The sequence below is a fragment of the Taurulus bubalis genome, assembly GCF_910589615.1.
Source record: "Taurulus bubalis genome assembly, chromosome: 2".
In the NCBI taxonomy this organism is placed as follows: Eukaryota; Metazoa; Chordata; class Actinopteri; order Perciformes; family Cottidae; genus Taurulus; species Taurulus bubalis.
In genome coordinates, this window is record NC_136590.1 from 18,528,109 (window position 1) to 18,543,696 (window position 15,588).

Consider the following 15,588-nt stretch of genomic DNA (forward strand, 5'->3'; position numbering starts at 1 on the left):
CCACCCAGACCCAACAGGCCTCCGCACGTCTGTCCTCAGCGGGTAGTCCAACATGATCCGTATTTAATCACATCTGTCAACTTCAGAGGCATCCTGTAATGCTGAGAATCGATGATGGTGGTCATGATCATGATGATGATAAGAGATGACGACTCATTTGCGACTGTGTGGTAGATGCATTGAGCAAAGATGTTGTGTAACAGATGATTGAGATCTCATTTGCGTCAGCAGCTCGCCTGACGTGCTCAGCTCGAGGGAAGGTGTCTCACGTCCTGCTGCTCTGCTGCTTGCCGTTTCCTTTTCAAGCCCAAATTTGTATTTTGTTTGCAGAAAAGCGATTGAGCTACCCACATCCTGGCCGGCGTGGGGTGTACAGGTGCCGACACGTGTGAACGGGGTTTTCGTGGATACAAAATTTGCAGAGCAAGCATTTTTGTTGTACCATGTGTTGAATTTAAAATGTGGCCTTGTTCTGTTGACTTTTGCAGTATGCTTGTTGTATGTGGTTCCTATTGATTTCCTTTGAACTTTCAAATGAATGTGTCTTAATCGATATGTACATTAAATCTAAACTTTTTTATTTTCTTTTGTTTGTTTTGAAGAGTGTTTAAGTACTAATACTTTTTGTGTAACACCACTGCTTCTGTATTGTGGAAGAAAATCCTTCTCAAAATGGCATTCACGATATATTTATTATTATTGCACCATTCTGATTTCTTGTCTTGATGCTCTGATAGGTGACAACTTTTCAAGAGTAGGCTGAAACACCAGGTTTTGTCAAATAGGCTGGATTATCACATGACAAATTAATTCACACACAAATCTAGAAAAAAAAAATGTTTTTCGGCAATGCAAACTGTCAGCCAATGATAGTTCCCGGGGAGGAAAAGAGACGATTAATGTATAAAAATGTATAAAGTATCCGGTGTACAAACGTTCCGCGCTGAGTAGTCGTTGTTCTACGGACCGCTGTGAGTGTGACACACAAGGTGCAGCCTTGAATACAGTCTGTTCTTACTTTAACGTCGCAACTATCTGATAACGTGCATATTTGTGAAATAAAGAAACTGGTGCATGTAGTTAACTATTAGTACTAGTTAGTTACATGTAGTTAACCATTAGTGCCAGTTAGCTACATGTAGTTAACCATACTAGTACCAGTTAGCTCACTGGGAACACGCAGCCCAGGAAAGATAAACGTTGTTCACCTTGGCTTTTGCTCTCAGTCCCGCTGACTGTCCAAAGCTCGGAGCAGAAGCAGTCACGTGAAGCCGATTAACACAATACCAGGAAAACGCAAAAACAGTGAGCTTCACTATTTCTCGGTTTCGAAAGCCAGAAGGGAGAGAATGAACGGCCATAAAATGCTGTTTTCCGGGCTGAAGCTGTGGACTGCGGGAAGCAGTCGATGGATGCGCCGACTTCATGACGGTGAGGCACCAAACCCCAATGCAAAATCGAGTCAACTGTTTTTTTTTTATTGAGGTTGCATTTCGATTAAGCAACGTGCTCACTTGAAAACATGCGACACCTCTGTCTATGTGTCTGAACTTAGCAATTCGGCATAAAGCGACTGTACCCAGCAGCTCGTCGTCTATCAGTACAAAATAATGTTCAACTTTTATCACAGTGCCCTCGTCGCTGCTTTCTCGTTTGTTTCAGTTATAACGTGGATGTGTGTGTTTTTTACTTCACTGATTCCGCAGGTTGCAGCCCGAAGGTGTGCATAGTCGGAAGCGGTCCAGCAGGTTTCTACACGGCACAGCAGTTGATCAAGGTATTTCCTGTTTTAGTAATGTTGGAGTATATTTAAACATTTCCTACAATTGCCTAATACAGCCAAATATATGAATAAGACACACACGTTGTGAAATCTCTGGGAGTTGTCAATTTGACAGTATTTCATGGTATATTTTGGCATACTGCCCACCGGTGTTACACCCCCCAACTTGTTTTTCAAACCTACTGGTTTCCCTTGTGTGCGTTGTCTTCACTTCACAGCTGCAGCTGTTTTCTTTCTGGTCACCAGATTCGTCACACATTCACAAACATATTGCTGGAGATCGTCAAGCCACATTTCATATCCATTGCAGCGATCGTGATTGTATAAGTGAGCACTGCATCATAACCACGTATGAAGAAACACATTAAAGAAAATATATTTATAAAAAGATCGCAACGACCTGGATTCGATCCCTGTTGAGCAAAATGAAAACATACTGAAAGACGGTGGCTCAACCTATAGAGCCACCAATTGTTTAAAAAACTTAAGTCATTTAAGGTATTACTCATGATGCCACATCTCCTCTGTGTCCAGGGAACCTCTTGGTCTAGGTGAGCTGAAACAACTGGTTACCTTGGGTGGATATTAACACATTGTCGTGGAACTCCACAAATATGTTGTTGCCTCTTCTGCAGTCAGCACTACTTGACTACGAGCAGGCTTACGATGGCAGAGAGTTAGTAGCTAATCAACAAGCTGCACAACACTGTGCACATAATCTTTTCCTAACCAAGTTTTTAAATGTCATCTAAAAAGCTGTCAATGTAATCCCTTGATGGGGAGCTTTATTACGAGTGCCGAAGGAAGCAAGATGTGCAGCAGCATCATCTTGCAAAAGGAGTGCTGACTGCAGAAGAGGCAACAACATATTTGTGGAGTTTCACGGCAGTGTTTTAATATCCGCCCGAAACAAGTTGTTTCAGATCACCAGACCAAAAGGTTCCCTGGAGGCAGATATGACGTAATCAGTAAATTCCCGAATGACTTAAGTTTGCTTAATGATTAGTGGCGCACCGCGTATCGCCACCGCATGACAACACGTTGTCATTTTTGCTCTACAGAGATCGAATCCAGGTCGTTGCGATCTTTACATTTGTCTTTCTTCAACGTGTTTCTTCATATGTGGTTGTGATGCAGTGCTCACTTACACAATCACGATCGCTGCAATGGATATGAAATGTGGCTTGAAGATCTCCAGCAATATGTTAGTGAATGTGTGACAAATCTGGTGACCAGACAGAAAAACGCTGTAGCTGTGAAGTGAAGACAACGCACGCACGCGTAGGGAAACCAGTAGGTTTGAAAACCAGTTGGGGTCTAACACCGGCATCATGGTCGCATACCTGCATTTTGCCCTACGTTTAATTTATTTTCAAGATATTTGTTTTGTCATATGCACAGATAACAGACAGTTACTCCATAGAATGAAAAGCTTATTTTGCTCTGGCCTCCTTACACACAGTTACAATAAACTTCTGGTAAAAAAAAATGTAATACTACATTTTAAGAAAATACACTACCGTTTGGGGTCACTTAGACATTTCCTTATTTTTCAAAGAAAATTTTCAATGAAGATAACATTAAATGAATCAGAAATTGATAGAAAAATGTACTCGACACCTGGAGATAAAATCATTGATCAGGAACATTTATTCTTCGAAGAAGGAACAGGGTCAGAATCACAGCATGATATGTTAATTGCGTATGAGCAGAGAGTTACCTCTTAAATACATTAATGGCACAATCACAGAAGCTCTCATGACATCTTTAGATTCGCTTGCATCGGCATGGTCATATGATAACAAGGAACACCACGCTCTTCAAACAGAGACATGTAGGCATCCACAGTCTCAAAACTATCAGAAGGTCACTGTTAACGCATATGTATGTTGTAACAGGAGAGTAGGTCCAATGCGAAGCTACAAGCCTTTACACAGTATATGATTAATAATATAACTGTGAAACAGTAGTTGATTTAAGAGTAGATAAGTTTTTCTTCTAACAGAAATACACTATACATTGTTAATGTGGCAAATTACTATTCTAGGTGGAAATATCTGTTTTTTAATGAAATATCTACATAGGTGTATAGAGGCCCGTTTCCAGTATAGAGGCGCATTGGGCAAGAACGCGGAAGAGTTTGCCTCCCCTCCCGCACACCCATTCATTATCTCTTGGATACAGATTAGAAAAATTAGTCATGTTTTGTTCACACTTCTTGGCATTTTATTGTTCTTTCGGCTCTCCCCATCTTTTTAGGATTTTAATGCTTCTCTCATGCTTTATTTTCATATATGCTATCTCCCTTTCTAAAGTCTCTTCTTTACACCCTTTGCTAGCATTAGCCCCCATGTCTTTATTTTAATTTTATTTCTTTACTCAGCGCTTTTATTTTATTTTAATACTTATTTATATTCTTTTTATTTCTTTGTCTTCTGGATATATCTTGTTTTATTTTATTCCCTTATGACTGGCTCTAGATTCCTTATCATTCTCTTCTGGATTGGCCTAATCTCATCAATTGCTTGCTTATCATTTAAATCACTCCCCGCCTTTGGGCCTGTACTAACCCCACCTCGATTTCTCTTTACTCTTGGGTGACCTAACATTTACTGTAACATAATTCTTACTTCCCGTCTCAGGGTGGTAGCAGTCCTACTCAATGATACTTATCGCATGATTTAACGGACCACATCACCCCCTTCTCTTTCTGACGTAGTAATTAAATGTAAGCCTTTTAATTGATGAGGAATGTAAATTCTTTAAAATCTACTTCACAGTTCTGGGAGATAATCCTTCTTTTCAGACAAACAAACAATTAAGACATACACACCTGAAATGATTTCCTCACCGGGTCGGTCAAAAAGAAACAAAACGGATCTCTCGTCACTCCTCTCTCCTCCAGTCAAACCTGGCCTCACAAAAACACCAAACTACACTCTTGCGAGTTGTAGGGCGGAGGGCTTTCTGTGAGAGTCCTGGACTCCCCCGTGTACGGTTTCAGGAAAGACACTTTGGAGGGGAGGGGAGATGTTGAGTCCGGCTCGAAGGACCAATTATGATAGAAAAATGTACTCGACACCTGGAGATAAAATCATTGATCAGGAACATTTATTCTTCGAAGAAGGAACAGGGTCAGAATCACAACATGATATGTCAATTGCGTATGAGCAGAGAGTTACCTCTTAAATACATTAATGACACAATCACAGAAGCTCTCATGACGTCTTTAGATTCGCTTGCATCGGCATGGTCATATGATAACAAGGAACACCACGTTCTTCAAACAGAGACATGTAGGCATCCACAGTCTCAAGACTATCAGAAGGTCACTGTTAAAGCATATGTATGTTTTAACAGGAGAGTAGGTCCAATGCGAAGCCACAAGCCTTTACACAGTATATGATTAATATTATAACTGTGAAACAGTAGTTGATTTAAGAGTAAATACGTTTTTCTTCTAGCAGAAATACACTATACATTGTTAATGTGGCAAATTACTATTCTAGGTGGAAATATCTGTTTTTTAATGAACTATCTACATAGGTGTATAGAGGCCCGTTTCCAGCAACTATCACTCAGTGTTCTAATGGTGCATTGTGTTTCCTCATCGCATAGAAAACTGATGGATGATTAGAAAACCCTTGTTCAATTATGTTAGCTTAAAACAGTTATGCTGGTGAGAGAAGCTATAAAACTGGCCTTCCTTTGAGCTAGTTGAGTATCTTGAGCATCACATTTGTGGGTTTGATTATACTCTCAAAATGGCCAGAAAAAGAGAACTTTCATGTGAAACTCGCCAGTCTGTTTTTGTTCTTAGAAATGAAGACTATTCCATGCAGGAAATTGCGAAGAAACTGAAAATTGTGAACGGTAGTGTATATAAAATGAGGCACAAAAATATGACTACAGTATTGCACAATCAGTTTCACTGAGTGTATAAAGTGCACTATGCATTGCTACAAATATATCGTGTGTGTGTGTGTGTTTGTTTAAATATATATTTGATACCTTAACATTCATAATTGTAGAGTTTATTGGTAAAAAATAAGTATTGCACAGTGTTATCTACTAAAATTGTCATTGTTATTTTTTTGTGGATGAAGATCAAAAACCCTCTTTAGTCTGTGGCAGTGCACTTCTTCTTTATTTCTATGCTTCAAATGCTATTTATTTAGCCAGTGAAGCATGATCGTGCATTCTGGCGTTTTGATATTCCAGGCACAAAGGGTTTATTTGTAAAAGGTGGGGCACAAAACATGATCTGAATGTAGTTTCTACATTGGTGAACAAATAACTGAAAGGGAAAGGGGTGTGCACCTCCCAGCTCACCCCCTTCATACTCAACTAATTGAACTGTTTACTTCAGCGGGTGCTTTTAAAAAACTAGGTGCTCACGGCCGGGTTATAAGTAGGCCAGGAAACAAGTTGCAGACCGCTTTGTGTTAAGACCAAAGCTGATGTCACCAGGCTAGTACACGCTGCACTCAGTTCTGTAGAGCTATTTATTCTAAAGCGCTAGCTGCTGTTGTTTCCAGCCATGTTTGTTGCAGCTGGGTAGTTCTTTGACTTTTTCTTTTGTTTAACTTTCCCAGTGCGTAAAGGACTAAATGTAACACAAAACAAAACATTTGAATCGGTAAAGAACAGAGCGAATCCGGGCTCATGGATTAGCTCATTCAAATATGATATTCAAGACAAATAAAGGAAAGAATCTACTTTATTTGTTTTACTCCTCCAACATTACTTGTTTACAGTGTAAGTGATGCCGAATAATACCTGTATATTATTGTTTACTTTGTAAATGTGCCTGCTGCATTAAACTGAGCACCTGGACTTCACCACCATACTTTCCCTGATGTCCATTGATCGAGCCACACTTCCAGCATTGGCCTCAAATACAGTGAAATCCTGCTACTACTCCTAAAGGGCCCCAGTCTTTATAAGGAGACTTCTCTTTAAAAGCACAGCATATTTCTGTGTAAGTGTAATTTCCCTTCTCGTTGTGTCTCTTTTCCCTTTCCGTCCTCCCAGGCACGTCAAGATGTTGAGGTGGACATCTATGAGCGGCTGCCCGTCCCCTTCGGCCTGGTCCGGTTCGGGGTGGCCCCTGATCACCCTGAAGTCAAGGTACGTGATCCTAAATGGACGTGTGAAAGAACAGATAGTTGTCCTACACTGTTTCGGCATAAGAACAGGGCTCTAGGCAGGTTATGACGGGGGGAACTACTACAAAATAAAGAAACTGACTGTGCTTCCGGTTCCAGACTCGTCTGTGACAATAATTGGACAGAGCGTAACTCTGCGAGTGCCCCAGACGAACCAGTTTGCTTCAGTCCTCGTAGCCGTGAAACGATGAAAGCTCAGTTTCACTCTTTCAAAGGCAGCTTCGCCCCAATCATTTCGCCTGGCACATCCTCTGGAAAGTTAGATGCAAGTACGGTGGCGGTTCGTTCAGCTCGGAAAACACCTGCAGTAATTGTATCCCGCAGGCGATGGCATGAAATTGAGCAACAAAACAATCTAAGCCCGGTGACGCAAGGAGTAATTCAATCTCAATTATCACTTATGACCAACTAGAAGAACGTGGCGGTGTCAGCAGAGGTGTCAAGTAACGAAGTACAAATACTTCGTTACCTTACTTAAGTAGAAATTTTGGGTATCTATACTTTACTGGAGTATTTATTTTTCAGACGACTTTTTACTTCTACTCCTTACATTTACACGCAAATATCTGTACTTTCTACTCCCTACATTTTAAAAATAGCCTTGTTACTATTTCATTTTGGTTTGTTTTCACTCCGGCTTGTCATCGTTCAAAAACACACACAAAAAACCTCTCCGCCCCGTTGCCCACAGATACGTGCGCGCGCACACAGGTGAGCGCTGAGCACACACCAGCGGACAGAAAGCGTCGAAAAATATGTCGCGTGAAAAGTATATAAAGCTATATCTGCGTTTTAAACGCTCCCAGGGTGAAGATGCAACAGCAGCTCTCCTGTGAGGAGCACCGGAGCAGCTCTCTGAACCCGGAGCATCTCTCCTGCTCCAGGTGAAACGAGCCAAAGTGCTCGTGTCTTCTACCAACAATGAGCTGCTGGCTTCACATATTACAAAAGTACAAAGTACACGGATATAAAACTAAGTCATTAATAAATACATGGACAAATGCCTGTACTTTCGGGTAAATGGTTACGGTACGCCGTTAACAGGTTATGAGTAATCTTTTGCACAGATAGAACTTGCACAAAACATTGTCTGATGGGGCAATCTGATTTACTTGAAAGTAATTGCAATTTTCTTTATTCTGTTATTTATAAAAGAACAGATGAGTCACACAATTATGTTATTTACAGAAAAAGTTTGAGAACCACAGCTTTAAGTGTTTGTGTCGGAGTCGCCGCCGCCTATTTTGAACTACTACAATACTTATAGGCAACTAGTTATCATGTATTCCGCTCCATGAAACGCATGTTAATGCTCAGTAGTACACATATGGTACTTTAATGTATTTGCATTGTAATAAAATGGGATCATTTTAAATGGGCATATATGCAGCTGAAACGGGTAGCCTAGTGCATCCCACATTTTTCAACATAACATTTTAAAACATTATAGTCATTATGGGCTTTATAAAAATGATTGTTTTGGGGGAGGTGGGGTAGTGCACTATAGGCCCCTGAGACGCGGCTTAAGAGTTTGTCCTTAATGGAAATAAAAACATTCCCCTTACATTACTTTTACTTTTATACTTTTAAGTAGTTTTTAAACCAGTACTTTTACACTTTTACTTAAGTAAAAAGCTTGAGTTGATACTTCAACTTTTACAGAAGTATTTTTAAACCCTAGTATCTATACTTCTACTTGAGTAATGAATGTGAATACTTTTGACACCTCTGGGTGTCAGGCACCCTGCCGGCCGCCTGTAGTTTCTTGCTTTCGTCTGATTTTGCTGCGTTCGGCTTGTTTTTGGTGTTGGCCCCAAAATATCCTGAATACACCAAAAATAAGGAAGTCCGGGCAGAGGACTGGGGGGGTCTCTGCTGATACAGACACCACCACACACAATAGCAGGAAGTCTTCAGACAGGAAAAGTACGGTACCAGTAATGTCAGCAGAGGAAAGGAAGGATCATTACACCCTTATATAACGATGTAATTTAATACAAAGTCTGACTCAAACTGAGACGGACATTATGGTAGAAGTCTAAATAAGTTGGTTTCAACCGCTTGTGAAGGGAATGAGGACAAACTGTGCTCTCACTGAGCCAGCAGTCCAAATACTTTGACTCACACACAAATCATTCTAACTTCAGAACTTGCCGAAGAAGCACCATGCTTCTGCGTTTTCTTCAACATCAAAGTAATTTTGATGGCCACATTGTAAGTATTGCTAAAAGCTTATGTGGTCTGTTCTTATTGGTGCAATAACCCTTCTTAGTCTTTTCTGTTTGAATAATTCTGGACCATTTCCTCTCCTCAGAACGTCATCAACACGTTCACACAGACAGCCAGACAGTCGCGCTGTAGTTTCTACGGTAACGTGGACGTGGGGACGGACGTGAGCGTTGAAGAGCTGCGGCAAGCCTATCACGCAGTCGTACTGGTAAGAGCGGGAAAAAAGGCACACACAAAAAAAATCACCTTTTAAATAAAAGTTCTTCTTGTGATGTGGGTGCATTATGTATTTTATGGTAGAGTTACGGGGCCGAGGGAAACAGGACTATGGGAGTGCCGGGAGAAGACTTGGCCGGGGTACACGCCGCCAAAGACTTTGTGGGCTGGTACAACGGGCTGCCCAAATGTCGACAGGTACGCCTCGCACACTGCGTCGATCCAGAGTGAGCGTTCCTAATCGGTCCAGTGAATGCTGCTGGGAAGTGTGATCACGAGAAAAGTCACTCCTTTTTGTCATCGACGTTTCAGTTTCTCTGTCATCTTTCCCATGAAAGCTGCGACCAGACCTGAGCTGTGAAACGGCAGTCATTCTGGGACAAGGCAACGTGGCCTTGGATGTAGCGAGAGTCCTGTTGTCCCCGCTTGACTTTCTAAAGGTGAGAAAGTACACCGCCTTCTATTGGCTGAACATTAAATAAAGAGTATAGTGAAATAAATACAAAAGAAAATCAACCTCTCAGCATGATTTATTATGTATAAAGTTCATCTAAGCTCTACTTAATATTCCCCCCCATCCCCAGAACTTACAGAACTAAACTTAACATAACTGTGGATACACGGCATCAGATGGAACATATAGAAGAAGCGAAAAAAATTGTCTCATAGAGGAATCACTGTTCTTTGTCATGTTTTTTACGCAGAAGACTGACATCACCCAGCCTGCCCTGGAGGCCCTGGCAGAGAGCCAGGTCCGCAGGGTGTTGATTGTTGGCAGGAGAGGACCCATGCAGGTCGCTTGCACAATCAAGGTGTGCTTCAGAAGGCAGTTTGTTAGAGAGCAGGGTATTTTCTCCGTGGGGTCTTTCCATAATGTTGTCAGACATTTATTAATAAACATTGATGATGTTGATTTGCAGAGTGCTCACTCAGTACATGACCGATTTTAAAAAGATCTTGTACCCATTAGTCATTTAGACACGAAAACATGAACATAGGTTCCCGGGTGAAGAAATTCAGCTTTAAGTGATTTCCTCGTGCAGCCCAGCCAACCCTGAGATGTTCTCCTTGTGTACAGGAGGTTAGAGAAATGGTGAAGCTGCCAAACACCAGACCTGAGATGATGGCGGCAGATTTTGAGGGCGTCGCAGAGGCTCTCAAAGGTAAAAAAATAAACTGTACCTTAATATATCCACCCCCCTGCCCCCAATCCCCTTTTCTTTTTTGAGAACAGCACTTCCTTTTGACTGCCTTGCCATCAGTCTGCTCTATTCTGAAGAATGAGCATATTCTCACAACACTACCACTGACACACGCTGTAACATATTTATCTTATGCAATACAACAGAATACAAGAAGAAGAGGAAGTCAAAGTATGCTTCTTCTTTTTTTTTTTTACCAAATTAGCAGTACAGATCAGGTATGGTAGTGTTTGTGCTGAAAGTATGTGTTCAAGAGAAATGTGACTTGACTAATGCAGGGGCTGCTGAACATGTCACAAAGGAGGAACGTGTGCTGTGGTTTGTAGCCACAACACACCTTGCGGAGGCCTGCAGCCCATAGAGGTGAATAGAACCTGGTAACCAGTAAAGAGAGCTGGTGGTCGGTGCTCTGTGGTTCCTCTGTTATTATTTTTTGCTTAAGTAAGAAGCTGCAGAAATTGTCCAACGCCACACGCCGTCCTTGGCCCTTCAGCCGGTCTTCGTCCTCGCCAGGGTAGTGAGGTTGCATCGAGCAACGGCTTCCTGTTATTGTGACAACCTTGATCCCATGTGTGTCGACCGTGATAAGCAGCAAGTGAAGGACGCTGTGAGAACTGGTGGTCTGTGTCCTTCCGTCTTGCTGCACACGCCAGCAGTAATATTAGCAGCGCTGCGGTGGGCGGCTGGTTCGTGGTTACCACAACCCTGACAAGAAATGTATGAAGCTCAATTAGTTTCTGCAGGCGTCTCGCATGTGAATGTGTTGACAACACCTTTTCTCAGACACACCTGCACACTTTCCATGTTTTCAGAAAGGGCCACACGACTGTGCACGTATTTACAGTAAATCGTGCAAACGTACGCAGATGAAAACGCACATATGCACGCCCACATACATATGTATGCTAGTGTTCATTTTTACCAACGACTCTCTAGATTTAGTCTTAGCCCCGAGATCAGAAGTCTGTGTAAATATTAGTCTGATCTTTTGATTGATTTCAGTCTGCGGTCTTTACATATCTTAGTCACTAATACATTGTACTCTCATTTTAGTCTAATGAAAGCCCCCAAAAAGGGTCAAACTAACAATTTTGTCTCTCCCTCAAGTTTGTCTTAAAACGGTACTCATAGGACTGATTGTTCTTCCTGTCAATACTGGTCGACACACACACACACACACACACACAGTACCGTTCAAAAGTTTGGGGTCACCCAGACAAATGTTCAGTTTCTTCGCAATTTCTCGCATGGAATAGCCTTCATTTCTAAGAACAAGAACAGACTGGTGAGTACAGACAGTAATTTATTTACTTACACGTAAGGAAGAACCCAAATGACATACGTCCATTTTAAGCTCTCTTGTGCTGTGTCAGATTTGCCGAGGCCCAGGAAGCGACTGACGGAGCTGATGTTGAAGACGGCCCTGGAGGTCCCGGGAGAGAAGGAGCAGCAGAGGCGGAACGGGGCCTCTCACGCCTGGGGCTTCCGATTCTTCCGGAGCCCCGTCGAAATCCTGGCCGACTCTGAACGCAGCAGGACAGCTGGCATCCGACTGGCGGTTAACAGGCTGGAGGTAAAACGGGATTGTCATTTTTGTTTTTTTAAATCAAGAAGTCCCTCCTGTGGCCGTGTAGTTTGTTGCCTGGGTTAAAGGTGGCTTCCTCTGTACGACCAGGGCTCAGGCGAGGGAGCCCGGGCCGTGCTCACTGGAGAGGTGGAGGATGTGACCTGTGGCCTGGTCATTAGCAGTATAGGCTACAAGAGCCTCCCCATCCATCCATCGCTGCCGTTTGACTCCCGCAAAGCCATCATCCCGAACAACATGGGTCGCGTTCAACGAGCCAAAGGTACTCAGTATCAAATACCACGAAGAGCAAGACTACTTAGGAGGCAACGGCCTCTGTAGTGAATTCCTCTCTCCGTCTAGGTCTGTATTGTAGTGGCTGGCTGAAAACGGGCCCCACTGGGGTGATCGCCACCACTATGAACAATAGTTTTGACACCGCTCGATCCTTGGTGGAGGACATGGAGTCGGGAACGTTGGACGTGTCCGCTGCAAAGCCCGGCTCGCAAAGCGTCGGCGCTTTGCTGGCAAAGAGAGGTACTCCACGTTTCACTTTCACTACTTTCTGTTGTCTGACCTGGAGGTTTACATCATCACGGGTCTAAAATAGGTCAAAATGAATTTGCAGCGTGCCTGCATGAAACCACACAATATGTCTGTCTTCATAATGGACCCCGTGTTCCGATTTTGTATTTTCTCGCCTGCAGGAGTGAAACCAGTGACTTTCTCAGAGTGGGAGAAGATTGACGGTGTGGAGATGAGGCGGGGGGAAGCCATTGGGAAACCCAGAGAAAAACTGCTGACTGTGGAGGAAATGCTGCAGTTGGCTCGAAGTTAACACTGTTAACACAGTACACTGTTCACAGGTGAACACTACTCTTGACTGACTGTTGCAGTATAACACAACAGTGACCATCATCAGTGACGGACCACAATGGGGACATACAATAAATGGCATAAGCACTCAACATGGACTTAATGGATTTTGTACACTTTAAAAGCGGACAGGTGCTGTGGTTTACCCCAAGTGTGTCGATCTAAGGCACTGACAGACTGAGCTGTGTTTTATTGTGGCAACATTTTAAAACAAACAGCATTCTCTAATGTATGCTATTGATAATGAGCTCTTGTGCATTGTATTATCAGACATGAAAATCCCTCACCTTTCGGCGAAATTCGCCGTTTTGAAACCAAAATAGGTAACCTACGTGAAGCGTGTAGATCCGATAGATTTTTTTGGAAGGGAGGGGGGTCACTGTCCGCCGTTTCTGAGATTGGAGTGGGACATGGAAAAAAACTTGGGTTTTGATCATTTTAGCAATAGAAGATCTTTGACGTGTGGAGTCTTGGCCAATCAGCGTTAAGATGTCTACAGCGGCTTCATTTCCCTCCCACCAGTTTTTAATGGAAAGCTAGTCCGCTAGCTAACACGTTAGCTAACGTTGTTGAAGAGACAGCGAGTGAGATTACTAACAGCGGAGAGGGGTTTAAGATCTACGTGTAGGAAAAAGTGTATCCTCTAGTTAATTATAATCTATATAGTTATGCGGTTATAATCGCTGTCACACAGAGAGAGGTGTGCATGTTCAGGTTTACTGGTGGAAACATTATTCAGTGTTCTAGACTAACAGTGACGTCTCCTCAAAGTAAAGTGGTATAACAGTATGACATAATATGGTCAAATAAAAAGGCTGGTACATTATACATATAATGGCATATAAGTGTTATATTATGAAGCGAAATGTAGTAGTAGCAAAACAATATTCAGTATAGTATAGCAGTTGCATATTGTACGTATTAAGTCTACAAAATATATATACACACACACACACACACTACCGTTCAAACGTTTGGGGTCACTTAGAAATGTCCTTATTTTTCAAAGAAAAGCACTGTTTTTTTCAATGAAGATTACATTAAATTAATCAATACACTATACATTGTTAATGTGGTAAATGACTATTTTAGGTGGAAACGTCTGGTTTTTAATGAAATATCTACATAGGTGTATAGAGGCCCATTTCCAGCAACTATCACTCAGTGTTCTAATGGTACATTGTGTTTGCTCATCGCATAGAAGACTAATAGATGATTAGAAAACCCTTGTGCAATTATGTTAGCACAACTTAAAACAGTTATGCCGGTGAGAGAAGCTTTACAACTGGCCTTCCTATGCATAGCATCACATTGTGGGTTCATTATACTCTCAAAATGGCCAGAAAAAGAGAACTTTCATGTGAAACTCGCCAGTCTGTTCTTGTTCTTAGAAATGAAGGCTATTCCGAAATTGCGAAGAAACTCAACATTTGTCTGGGTGACCCCAAACTTTTGGTGTGTGTGTGTGTGTGTACGTACTTGGGTATTGACAAAAGAAGAATTCAAACCCATAATGATCATAGTTTGTCAGCTTCTCGACGTGTGACACTGTTCGGCACTGACTCACCCGTCACTGCCCCCCCGCCCCGCTGGTGTCACCTTTTTCACCCCTCATGAGTTTGCAGGTCTGCCTGTAAATGTTAGACCCAGTGACAGGCTGGCATCAAATGGCTTGCATAATACTTAGTAAGGAGGCCATAATCATTTTTGACTCATGGCTGAAGTAATATGAGTAATATCCTTCTCACCTTTTTTACCCCTGACCCGTTTTCATGCCTGTATTATACTGTATGTGTTAAAAATTAAAAACGATGTGGTGGCTGAAATGGGTTTTTCACTCGCATTTAATATAAGTATATTTGAATATCTTTTTTACTAAATAAAATGTGACTTTTATTTGTTCATCCTTTTATTCCTGTCTTGGAGTAGGTGGGTTTTAAGACATGAATTATTGTGGATCACAATTATTCAACTTTTTGTGATGGGGATATTTAAACACAGAGCACCTTTTTATATGGTTAAGCCATGAAAGTGTCACGAGGGTTTTCTTTTTTTTTTCAATCAGCTCATTGATCCTGAAATGAACAAATTTATCAATATATTGATTCACCACATAGGCAAAATGTTGCAGAATATACCCACTTTGAAGATGGTGTACAAAAAGGTATTCATTTTAAAACTAGAGCATATACATACAAAGTTACTTTTGCTTAACATAATATATGATGGTATGTTTGCACAGTCAAGGCCATCACATTGATAAAGATACATAAAAATAAAAGGTGATTTTACCCTTTTAGACCTGTAATGATGAACCGTCCGCCTGGTCTTTTTTGTCTTTATCAATAAATATGTAAAATGTCCTTTTGGCAAAATTATTTTGCTCTTTTTCAGGAGAAATGTAACTTTCAAAATCTGGCAAGTATTTGTCATGTTATAAAAAGTGTTAAAACACTGTGGCCAAACTAAAAAGTAAAGAAACGTATTTGAATTTTCATCATATCTATTCTAAACGATTGAAAATGAACATGACCAAAGCTTTTGAGATTA

General features: G+C 41.6%; 1 protein-coding gene across 1 annotated transcript; it reads left to right on the forward strand.

Annotated features, from left to right (window-relative positions):
• Positions 1-1,349: 1,349 nt before the first annotated feature.
• On the forward strand, positions 1,350-13,123 carry fdxr (ferredoxin reductase; the record flags this gene model as incomplete). Its single annotated transcript, XM_079237773.1, has 12 exons — positions 1,350-1,431; positions 1,707-1,777; positions 6,818-6,913; positions 9,266-9,388; positions 9,481-9,594; positions 9,735-9,836; positions 10,101-10,208; positions 10,475-10,559; positions 11,972-12,171; positions 12,274-12,445; positions 12,526-12,699; positions 12,870-13,123. The coding sequence occupies 12 exons, from the start codon at positions 1,350-1,352 to the stop codon at positions 12,998-13,000; spliced, it is 1,458 nt and encodes a 485-aa protein (XP_079093899.1). The 3' UTR covers positions 13,001-13,123.
• Between the last annotated feature and the right edge of the window lie 2,465 nt (positions 13,124-15,588).